General features: G+C 44.7%; 1 protein-coding gene across 3 annotated transcripts in view; it reads right to left on the bottom strand.

The window, feature by feature from the left end:
- Nucleotides 1–257: 257 nt before the first annotated feature.
- The window catches only part of LOC135367195 (PAT complex subunit CCDC47-like), a 59,392-nt gene continuing 48,618 nt past the window's right edge, over nucleotides 258–11,031 (bottom strand). For 2 of the 3 annotated variants that reach the window (XM_064600348.1, XM_064600349.1), the window contains exons 2-12: nucleotides 8,808–9,028; nucleotides 8,440–8,556; nucleotides 8,165–8,339; nucleotides 6,685–6,866; nucleotides 6,124–6,222; nucleotides 5,931–6,038; nucleotides 4,262–4,344; nucleotides 3,446–3,504; nucleotides 3,049–3,158; nucleotides 2,116–2,283; nucleotides 258–1,982 (exon numbers count right to left, since the gene is read on the bottom strand). In XM_064600348.1, coding sequence (XP_064456418.1) covers nucleotides 1,911–1,982; nucleotides 2,116–2,283; nucleotides 3,049–3,158; nucleotides 3,446–3,504; nucleotides 4,262–4,344; nucleotides 5,931–6,038; nucleotides 6,124–6,222; nucleotides 6,685–6,866; nucleotides 8,165–8,339; nucleotides 8,440–8,556; nucleotides 8,808–9,011 — 1,377 coding nt within the window. In that variant the 5' untranslated portion in view covers nucleotides 9,012–9,028 and the 3' untranslated portion in view covers nucleotides 258–1,910. Of the gene's footprint in view, nucleotides 1,983–2,115; nucleotides 2,284–3,048; nucleotides 3,159–3,445; nucleotides 3,505–4,261; nucleotides 4,345–5,930; nucleotides 6,039–6,123; nucleotides 6,223–6,684; nucleotides 6,867–8,164; nucleotides 8,340–8,439; nucleotides 8,557–8,807; nucleotides 9,029–10,193; nucleotides 10,339–11,031 lie in introns of those variants that run through there. The other variant, XM_064600350.1, reaches the window with a different exon arrangement.

The raw sequence follows: 11,031 nt of genomic DNA, 5'->3' as shown, positions 1-11,031 counted from the left end.
ACGTACTTCCGAGATATTCTTGAAGACTGCTTCCTTTTCTGTAGTAAATAACAACGGAGTCTAGTGTTACGCACAATGTTTTCATTGATGCATACAATGTTTTTTGCTCTTATTCGCGAGTCACTTTTTGACCAAAATCTGTTGGAACTGTGGATGGAACTTTGTGCAATATGACGGACAATCTGAAGATTGCATCACCATAGTGTAGCCGATGATACAGCGCTTGTACTAAAGTTTAAAAATGAAAAGAACGAAAAGATGACAGATATCTTTTACTCACTCTACACTTCCTGCCTCACTGTACGATTCTTAATAAATAACAGCACTCATTCAAGACACAGGGAACAGCACGGCAAATGTCTGTCACGAATGCTTCTTTTTGAACAATTCTGAATTTTCCTTGCACTTCACAAAAGGAATGCATGAATTGCACAGTCCACTCATGAACATACTTCAGTCTGACTGGTTCTATTTATGGTGTCTGGTATTTATCTCATTTGACAATGCTCAAATCTGCATGGTATCTGCAGGACTCTGTGAAACAAGAAAGGGTACAAACAACTTCATCCAACTGACGTCTCAAGTTATGCACTGTCGAAGGCATAACTGCGCTAGGCAGGTGCCACAACGTAGAGGACAGTGAATTTCTCTCATTACAACTAGTGGCTTTCATGCACCTGAGCAGCATACCCTGAATCCTAGTAGCTCAAGTCTAAAAGAACAGCTAGGACATGAAAAGACATGCATAAAAGGTACATCTTATAGTCAAATACATGTGAAGGTTTACCGATTTGTTATTGCTCTTCTATGCCTGGATTTGGAGAGAATAAAACCTGGAGCACACCATTCAACACAACAGGAAATAATGTATTGTACTATTTAAGTAACCCAACAAGTCATATACTTTACTATATTGGCACTCACATTTACATTAGCACCGCTAAAATCGGTCGCTTGCGCAAAGCTTGTGAAGAGACACACTGTCCTGATTACAACACCTAAATGTTAGGAGACAATGAAAATATACAGGTGCCCGAAAATTTCCCTCTGCAAAAGATCACCGCAGAATCTCAGACTGCAACCACAATACCTGACGTACAAAAATCTTATGTTATTGGACTCAACCGCTGAAAAACTATACCCAATTATTTTTTTTTAAGGGTGCGCGATCACACCTAACATTGATACTGATCACAGAATCAAATTGCCATTGATTGTTATGAAAATAAGTAATTGTGATTTTGAGTACAGTTATGTGGCATTCAGCTTTGATTAGCCTATCTTACCTTCAACTATTATGATCTGACATACATTTGTTACTGTTGTCTTACATTTATTTGATCATTTGAGTCTATGTTACGTTGAGGTGACCCCACCTTGTTCTTACATGATCCATTGGCTGATATCAGAGGAACATCCAATGAACGTCCAGCGACCTCAAAAACACACACACAACAGGATCACGCAGTGGACATCCAACGAGTCATACGTCACAAAGAAACATTATTCAATTAGTATTCGAGTAATTATGTGTACAAACCTCACTCAATTCACTACGCCACAAATGGAGACCGAAACATTACCTATCCTACACCGGATCACACTATACAACAATCCATATTTCAGGCAAGCAGATTGGTACGGTGGACATTCTACACAGCAGATGTCCAGAAAATCATCCATCCGGAACGGCGTCATCAACGTGGCATGGCTCGTGGCGCTGTGAGTCAAATGGATTAATTTAACGAGGATAATTAGCCTTTTTTTGTGCGTCAAACACAACCCTGTTGAAATGTCCCTTGAGCGTTTTGGAAGCAACAAATGTGACGAAGCAGACCCGGGAAGCGATGGACAAAAGAACACTTTTCAGTCCTAACAGATGGAAGTTGGGTAACCACTGCAGACTCACTTCAGAGAGTCTTCACCTTGAGCTGCTTCATCTTTGGAGTCCTGCGTTTCAGCTCCCTGCGGTGCTCGCGCTCCTGCAAGCAACGGAGGGATCTGAAGGAGTGCGCTTGGTGGGGACATACATATTTGAAATTAATGAGGATTGGCTCGTAATATTTGTGCCTCCTTCGCAGGTACTAGTACCGAACGGAAGGTTCCCATTCTCACCTCCCATTTGCGCTGCTTCTCGGGGTCTTCTTCATTCATGATCCTCTCCTTCTCAACGCGGCGACGCTCCTCGCGTTTCTGCTGTGCCGCTTCCTGCCGCTGGGTGTGCGTTGTCTTCAGAAACTCCTCCTCCACCTTCAGGCGATTCTTGTCACTCTTCAACTTAGCCTAAGCAGTTTAAAGACACCGAAATGACACCATGGGTGTTGCACCGTGCAGTGGCATGCACTTCTGCTGCCTTCCACCCGCATTCCTGCCAACTCCATATTCCGCGGTGAAGAACATCTTGCCATAAAGTAACCCTGCAGTTAATCCAACGCTCATACAGATGTACGGTAACTAAATCATTCCAATTTACAAGTTCGAAGCTTTAAGGTTTACATAACAAAAAAGAAAGCTACAGAAGGTGCGATACGTGCGTAAAAATTATAAAATGCCAGCCATCGTGAAAGTGAACTGTTTTGGATTTTACCAAGTACCCTCATTGCTCTGAGATCAATTCCTCAATACAGGACAAGAAGCTGACATCACAGCCATCAGAATGAGCAGAACACCAAGACCTCGGTACAGAGTGTATTCACCTACGTCACGTTGTGACATGGCATGCGCATGAGCTCCTCCCTCTGGTGGTCACTTTTCGTAGTAGCGGCAGTTAAAGATTACAAACTGCGCTATTTTTCAATGCAGGAACCATAGTTTTCGTAAAAGAAAATGTGATAACGACACACTTGCGGAGTATCTTCAGGATAAAAGAAGGTGACGGACGCAACCAGATATCAAAACACCATTCTGGGCTTCGTTTTCGAGCAGACGCTAGATAACCTCGGCAGCTGCACCAAAAAAAGTGACCACCACTACCACAGCGGTCAAGCGCGTTCGTTTAACGCCACACGAATACACTCCCTGTACATTGTATAAAAGGCACGTAAGTACCTCTTTGCTCAGCTTGAAGCGGCGAACCTTCTCAACGCAGTAGAAAACAAGTTGGAGGAGTGGTTTCATAGACTCCATGACCTCGGGAGTCACATGGCCCTTCCCAGGAACTACGGCGTGAAAGGAGGTATGTACAAGTTACCGACCCCCTCCTGTACACATTGATATGGAGCATAGTTGAGGTTGTAAAATACCCAAAATGGTACACCTTGTGTGGCTTGTGAAAGCCCGCAAGATTAAAGAAAGCATCAACATATGACAATGTGCACACATAACGATTGCAGGACACATTGCCATGTGTTTCACTTTTTGTTTACAAAGGGAAAAGCATCTTACACTTGGCTATAAAATACATAAACTTCACATTCTGTGTTCTGCAGTGCATTAGGTGACGTACCACTAAATCCAAACAGGAGCACCTTCTTCACTTCAGGTAGTTTGGTTGGTTGGGTGTCCCTTTTCAAGAGAAAGATTTTTCAAAATTAATCTCACATACACACTACATGTTCACGTTTTCTACGTGCAACACCTCCATGGTAGCAAAATTTGAAACAATATTTTGGAGCATGCAGTAGAGCACTGCACAAGCGGTTCGGGTAACGTCTTTTTCTGGCCTGGGCTGGGCTTGGGTTTGGTTGGATGGGCCCGAGCTCGTGCATTCCCAGTCCTAGATTGCGCTCGAGCATGTGTTACGCACTGTTAGTTAGCCACGGTTAACTTTTACATCCCGCTACACTGGGCCGGGTATCCCAGAAATTCCTTGGGCTATGGCTGGGCCCAGGGCCTGATCCCAACGTGGAGACCTGCCCTGGACCCTGACCTGGGGCCCAGGTGGAGAAACCCAGAAATTCTTCGGGCTTGGGCCTGGTTCGCGCCAGGTAAGAGAGCAGTCGGGCTGGGCACAGGAAGGTAAATCAAAGATAGGCCGGGCTTGGGCCGGGCCAGGGCCCAAGAATGTGGCCCCTGCAGTGCTCTAGCATGCAGTCTAATGTTAGACATAGGCCAAACTTGTATTGACCTCAACCGCATATAATCACCATCCTACTGTGCCCAGTGTGCTATTCCCTATCACATGCCTAGCCAAGTCTACGGTTTTCCGTGACAAACGACCATCACTCGTCATGATCCGCACTCTGTCCATAGCAGTTTCATGTACACATGATTCACACCCACTGGGTTAATGATTGCACCAGAATAGGTCAAGACAACGTACTCTTGTATTCGAGGCCCTGAATACTGGTCAGACATATGGATGTAGTCAATGCAGTCTTCGTACTTGTGAATGACAGACATCACCTGCATGTGGAGGACAAACATGACGCAACTGAATGCTACTGCACGTCAGAACCGTCCAGAAGATGTACGCAGCAAAATCATCATGATGGTCACCCAGTATAAAGGAAGACTTGTGTTTTACGGTTAAATCCAGTAAAATACATTTTTACCCACCCAATTTACAGCCTCGCACTAATATGGCAAGCTGTCCTCGGCAAAACTCACTCATGAGCGCGCTCACTCACGCTCACTTCAGCTAATGAACTGAGCATGAGTGAGTGAGCCGAGAGCTCAGCGGACCATGGGTGAACCAGAGTGAGCGAGCCGTGAATTGAACGGGCGGTGAGCGAGCGTGAGTGAGCGGGCCGAGAGCTGAGCGGGCTGTTAGTGAGCACAAGTAAGCGGGCCGATGGGTAGTGACTGTGTGTGACTGAGCGAGCCAAGAGCTGAGCGGGCAGTGAGTGAGTGAATGTGAGTGCGCGATTCGAGAGTTGAGCGGCCTGTGACGGAGCTTGAGTGCACGAGTCTGGAGCTGAGTGGCCAGTGGGGCTATGAACTGAGTAGTGAGTGGCCCATTTGCATATCTCACTCATTAAATAAACATCCTAACTTTCAAATTTTACTTCGCACGCTTACGGAACCTCTGTTTTACACATCGGGACCTTCAGCGAAAAATATTGCAAGAAAAAAAAACGCGTTGACACTTAGTGATTTTTCCAAGTAATTAATTGGGTTCGGTTACATATTTCTTGCACGCAGCAGTACATCAATGCGCTCTTTGGATCAGCTATCCGGCTGTCAATTTCGTGTTCATCCGGTCGGTTGACACACGGGGATGATGAAAGATACGGAACAGCCGTAAGACCGCAAAACGCTTAGCGGGCGGTGAGTGAGCGTGAATGAGCGAGCCGAGAGCTGAGTGGACAGTCAGTGAGCGTGAGTGAGCGAGCTGAGAACTGGGCGGGTGGTGAATGAACTTGAGTGAGCGAGCCAAGAGCTGAGCGGACGGTGAGTGAGCTTGAATGAGCAAATCACGAGTTGAGCAGATGGTGAGTGAGCGTGAGTGAGCGAGCTGAGAACAGGGCGGGTGGTGAGTGAACTTGACTGAGTTAGCCGAGAGCTGAGTGAACGGTGAGTGAGCGTGAATGAGCGAACCGAGAGCTGAGCAGACGGTGAGTGAGCGAGCCGAGAACTGGGTGGGTGGTGAGTGAACTTGAGTGAGCGAAAGTCAAAACTGACGAGGTCTGATGGCAAGTCTCCATTCACTTAACTCCATTTACCAGTAAATCCCAATGTTTTCTAGTGCTGTGTGTAGTTTTCTAGTGCCAAGCCCATGAGGACAATTACAAACGGCCCCTCTAATACAAAATCTGTGTTAACTTGAAAGTGTTATGCTTTCCACACAATTGCTGGATTAACAATGATTTAATGCGATAAGCTTTTGTTGCATATCCATTCATTTGCTTCTGAAAAACTGAGGATTGCGGTGTAGAAATTAGATTGTGTTAGAGACCTTTTACCACGTGTGAGAACAGACATCTTTCAAAGTCACTGAGGGAAAAGTGACTTGCAACTTGAAATGAGTATCCAACTATGAGAAAAAGCACCTTGGGATCTAGCATTGCATTGACTACTTCGCCCATTTCTGTCATGACAGTGAAGCCCGACGGCAGGCCATACTTCTCCGGTTTCTTCTTCTCTGGACAGTAGGTGCTCTGCAACATTGCACATAGGTTTATATTCCATTCTGTGTATATGTAGTAGCATTACTAATTTTTAATGACATAAAGAACATCTCACCAGGTCTGCCATGTTTTTCATCATTTTAGCTCCAGCCTTGTTTGCAATGCACATCACAAAGTTGTCCATGGATAGTGGGCTCATTGTAACCTTTACAATCTGCATTATGAACATGTGAGAATGAAGTAGTAAAGGTGTCTTGTACCCAAGCAGCTGTTCCAACTGCTTCCAAGTTCCAACAAAATTTCATTGACTCTGAACAAATTTGGGAACTGCTCAAAAGGTTGTCCTTGTTTCTTTGTTTGTTTTGTTTTCGAAAAAGTAGCTCACTAAAAATAAAATGTTGCAGATTTTATGACTCCAATATTTTGTGGCAACAATTTGTGTACCGTGACTATATAATCTGTTTTCATAAGGTTACAAATGGACATCTCTAACTTACACGTGCAGAATCTAACATTATAATTCTCAGGCAATAATTGACCTATGATTCATCTACCAATTATTACGACCAATGTTATTTTCACCATCCGTAACCAACGCTGAAGTATCTGATCGCATTGGATATAGTCGGATACACTCAAGAAGTCATGCTGCAAATCATAAAGTCGAGTTTCTCACAATTTGGTCTGACGCGGGCCTCGCCAGCCTGGAGAGCACTCCGACAAGGTCCTGCCGTTTGAGGAAACGCAGCTCCACCAACATCCCTTCTACGCACACGCGACCGCTGCACCAAAGCGTGTACACGCTCTCGGAATCCTTGCATGGCCCCGTCTGCTCTATCTCTTGCTTCCCGTCATCGCCTGTAAAAAATTTCAATCGCGCACGATATATAATCAACAAAGCACTGCCGCCACGACAGGATTTTGCGAGGCATCAACAGTGAGCGTTGGGTCGACCCGCCTAGTTTGACGGACGTACGCAACGACTTCTGCCAAGCTCTCAGCTGCAGCACGACTATCTCTGGCTGGCGGATTCGGATTGGGTCCCTCCAGGCTCAATTTTGTTGCTCTGTAGCGGATTTGAGTGCTCACGCCAGATTGTCTAGACGAATGTGCTGGGAGTGAGGTACAGGATTGACTTTTCTCAATATTAAAGTACGTGAATTCAATAGAAATGTGGCCATTCCCAATAAAATATTTTGTGATAACATTGAGAAAAATATGCTTCAAAAAACCTCAATAAAGAGAGCAAGGTGCCAAACGGGGTAGTTCACAGTTACCATGGGAACAGGTACGCCGTCCATCTCTTCACGAGGAGGCACACATGTTGTTTTCAATGATACTCTATATTCAGGGTGGTCCACCAACCATGATAGAAATTCATAGTAAAAAAACGTAGGCCCCGGAGAGACATGCGGTCGAGGGATTTTTTTTTTTCTGCCAATAACTTTTGCCACATATTGGTAATATTTTTATTTCATTTCAATTGACAGAAAGTGAATTTCTTGAACTGAACTCCGAAATTTCCCAAAGCAACCTAACGTTTTCTTTGTGGAAATGGGTTCCCCGTCGTCATTTTACTCAGTATAGCCATAATCCCACTCGTAATGCAATGGCAATTGCCGAAATGTGTCAATGCAACCTGCTTTCTTCACAGCTCTGCGCTCAAACTACAAGCCGTCAAAAAAGAGGCGGGGCCCAAGGGCTCGTTTCCACGGATTTTCGGCGAATTTATTTCGGCAATTGCCATTGCATTACGAGTGGGATTATGGCTGTACTGAGTAAAATGACCACGGGGAACCCATTTCCGCAAAGAAAACATTAGGTTGCCTTGGGAAATTTCGGAGTTCAATTCAAGAAATTCACTTTCCGTCAACTGCCAGAAAAAAAAACCTGGACCGCATGTCTCTCCGAGGACTATGTTTTTTACTATGAATTTCCATCATGGTTGGTGGACCACCCTGCATATAATCTCCGGGAGGCCTGTGGAAGAAAGCAACTCGGGCCCTCTCGCAGTACCACACTTCCGGTTTGCTGTAACGTCAGCGTAGGACTTTGCTAGGCATATTCAAGATGTACAACCCCACATACTCATGACGATACCTCCAACACAGCTGAGAATAGCTTCATAACCCCTTTATTCTGTGCAGCACGCTCACCAACGAGGCTGAAGTTCTCTTCGAGCAGCTTCCGGTGGCTGTTGTACCAGGCCATGGCCAGACGATGATTCTTGTTGCGGCCTGCCACAAAGTTGATGAAGTAGACCAGAAGGCCGGCAATCATCACAAATTCAACATAAAAGCTTTCCCAGTTGCTGCGCAAGTGCAGTGGCACCTGGAAAAGGATAGCTGTCAGTGTCCAGAAATACACCATATTGTACACCACTAATAGCAGAAGTGGCAAATTTTGACGTGTAGCAAGAAAGAACAGGCACCTTAGCAATTTTCAGATCTGGCCTATCACTCGACTTCGGCCTAGGCTGTTTCTCTTGATCCAGGCCTTCAAATTCCTCTTCGTCCTGAAAGTGGTCAAATTCTTCTTCCCCTTCTTCCTAAAGGGCAATGAAGTGATGTCATGCAAAGCATGTGTAAGTCACACATTTCACATAGTTTGCGATGCTTCCTCTACAGCTTACCAACATGAAATGTAAAAGGTTGGCATAACTAATGTGTGACAAAATGGCAAAATTAACTGATAACAAAATTGAACAGATAATGTATTCAGATGTGATGTACACGTCTGCCTAAGCATTTTTGTCCTTACTGGCTCATAGACTTGGCACAAATTCGCTACAGAACCTACTTCGACTTTAGCTTCTTCGTCTTCATCGTTCTGTTGCGCTGCCTGTGCTTTCGCATCTCCCTTGTGAACCTCCTGCTCCGCAGGAACCTCTTCTTCGTCAAACTCTTCGAACTCTGCGAATTCATTGTCTTCCATGTCGACTTTCTGGCCGTACGACACTGCAAGCAGCATCATCAAAAGGCCCAGAGTCATCCGGAGCCTCATCTTCTGAATTTTGTGTTCTGTTCCAAAAAAAAGTATGCATTCACATTAGTTCAAACTTTTTTGTCGAAGGATTCCTCCGAGCTAACAATCGTTAGTGTTAATGCCTACGACTGGCAACTGTAACCAGATTATTCTGTATTATATAATACCAGGAAGCAACTGTTGCGGTGACAGACTGAATGAGGATGAGAGGTATGAGTCAAATACAGTATAGTATGTGGATAATTTCATGGGTGAAATACGTTGACATACATCTGGAAAGCTTGCCGGCAGATCATGGTAAAACCTAAAACAGCCAAGTCAGTGAGGGATTGATCCCCAAACACCCAGACTGTTCTGTGACCTTGAGCCACCACCACAACTGGTTGATCTGGAGCATCTTTTCTCAGTTCCGCGGCGGAGAAAGGCGTGTTTCACTGGTCAACTGAGATTAGCTCCGCCAAGAAAGCTTGGATTCAGACGGAACTTCAACCAATCACTGTGGTTACTTCCAGATCTTCCAAGGCCAAGCAACAGCGATAACGGGATGACCAACTCGAATTAAAAAATGCAAAACTGAAATGCTATAAGTATATCCAGTCAATGATAAAATATTATATTTCACTATCTGCGTGCCAGATAAAAACGCATGTATCCCGATCTGTTACTAGTTTAGGGGGACGTCGGACAAAGTAGGAGACACGACAACAGAAACAGCAATCTGTCCCGATCTGTCAGGACAGATAGGTGAATTTAACGGAAAAAAAAAAAGAGCTGCGAACGTTGAGGAAAACATATCTAAAATAATTGCTTGCATACACTAACTGCCCGTGACTGTCTGTAAAGATGAAGGAACCTCCCAAACAATTAACAAGCGAGTCTCAATGCACTACACACGTCACATAGATGCCTCACCTGCTGCACGCAAGCAGCCACGATCTGCTCAACCATTGCCTATCATGTGGCAACGGTGTATGCAGTATGCAACATTTGCATGGCAGTCGTCCAGATTTAATGCGCTTGCCAATGTAACATGTAACGGAAATATCATTTTTTCACACTACGACGAACTTACTCTAGTAATGGAATTAAGCTGCAGTAGTGTTGCTTGGACGACTGCTGAACGGGGGCAATAAATGCTATTGACCTTATTTTTCGGAGGTGGCATCCAGAGGTATGGCACAAACGGTGCACATTACTCACCTGTTTTTAGTTATTTAATTAATCAAATATCCTACAGCATAAGTAGATGCCTGCTTTTCGGTTTATCCGTACTTTTCTGAACAAATCCGGCTTCTGCGCTTCACGCGCAGGGAACACTTCCCACTGCGCATCAAGCCGAAACTTCCCTAGAGCGGCGTCAGCGGCGCCAGTGAAGCCTATGACGATGCGTACGTTCGCCATGACAGTTGTAGAAACTGTAGAAATTTGCCCTTTTTTTTGCCCGTTAGTTTCATTTTTTTCCGCCTGAGACTCAAGGAATGTTGCGCATGAAATTTTACTTGCTTGAAATGTGCCTTTGGGATCAGGGGAACGAAACGGAAACAATCCCGAATATTTTTTTTTTCTCTTCGTGCTCAAATCAAATGTTACCTGTTAAGTGTCTTACATATATCAGCTCGCTTGCCTACTTCTTTGTTCAATGTAGAAATGTTTACTTCGCAAAAATTGTCGCCGATTTTCTCTTTCATTGCACCAATAAGGCACCAATCAGCGCATTTTGTGTGCAAGCAACAATAGAGTAGAGCTGTGCCTTTCGCACTGTTATTGAATTGTGTATAGAATATTTTTGCCCATCCCTATGGCTTTGACCAGCTGATTTGTTAGCTAGTATGGCTATAGTTGGCCAGCTGCAGCGAATTACCAATGATTTCCTCTAAGCAATTATTGACAATGCATCGCGTTGCGCATCCATAGTTCTGGTAAAAGTATTCAGATCAGGCACAGGGTTGTCCAAATATTCCTCACAGTGATTGCAAAGTATTTTCCGGACACAGGCCTTTCTGAAGGCGTTACGCAATGGCATAAATGCAGGCGAGCT

The sequence above is a fragment of the Ornithodoros turicata genome, chromosome 8 (assembly GCF_037126465.1).
Source record: "Ornithodoros turicata isolate Travis chromosome 8, ASM3712646v1, whole genome shotgun sequence".
In the NCBI taxonomy this organism is placed as follows: domain Eukaryota; kingdom Metazoa; phylum Arthropoda; class Arachnida; order Ixodida; family Argasidae; genus Ornithodoros; species Ornithodoros turicata.
The sequence above is the reverse complement of the archived record's forward strand: the minus strand, read 5'-3'. Positions and strand labels throughout refer to the sequence as shown.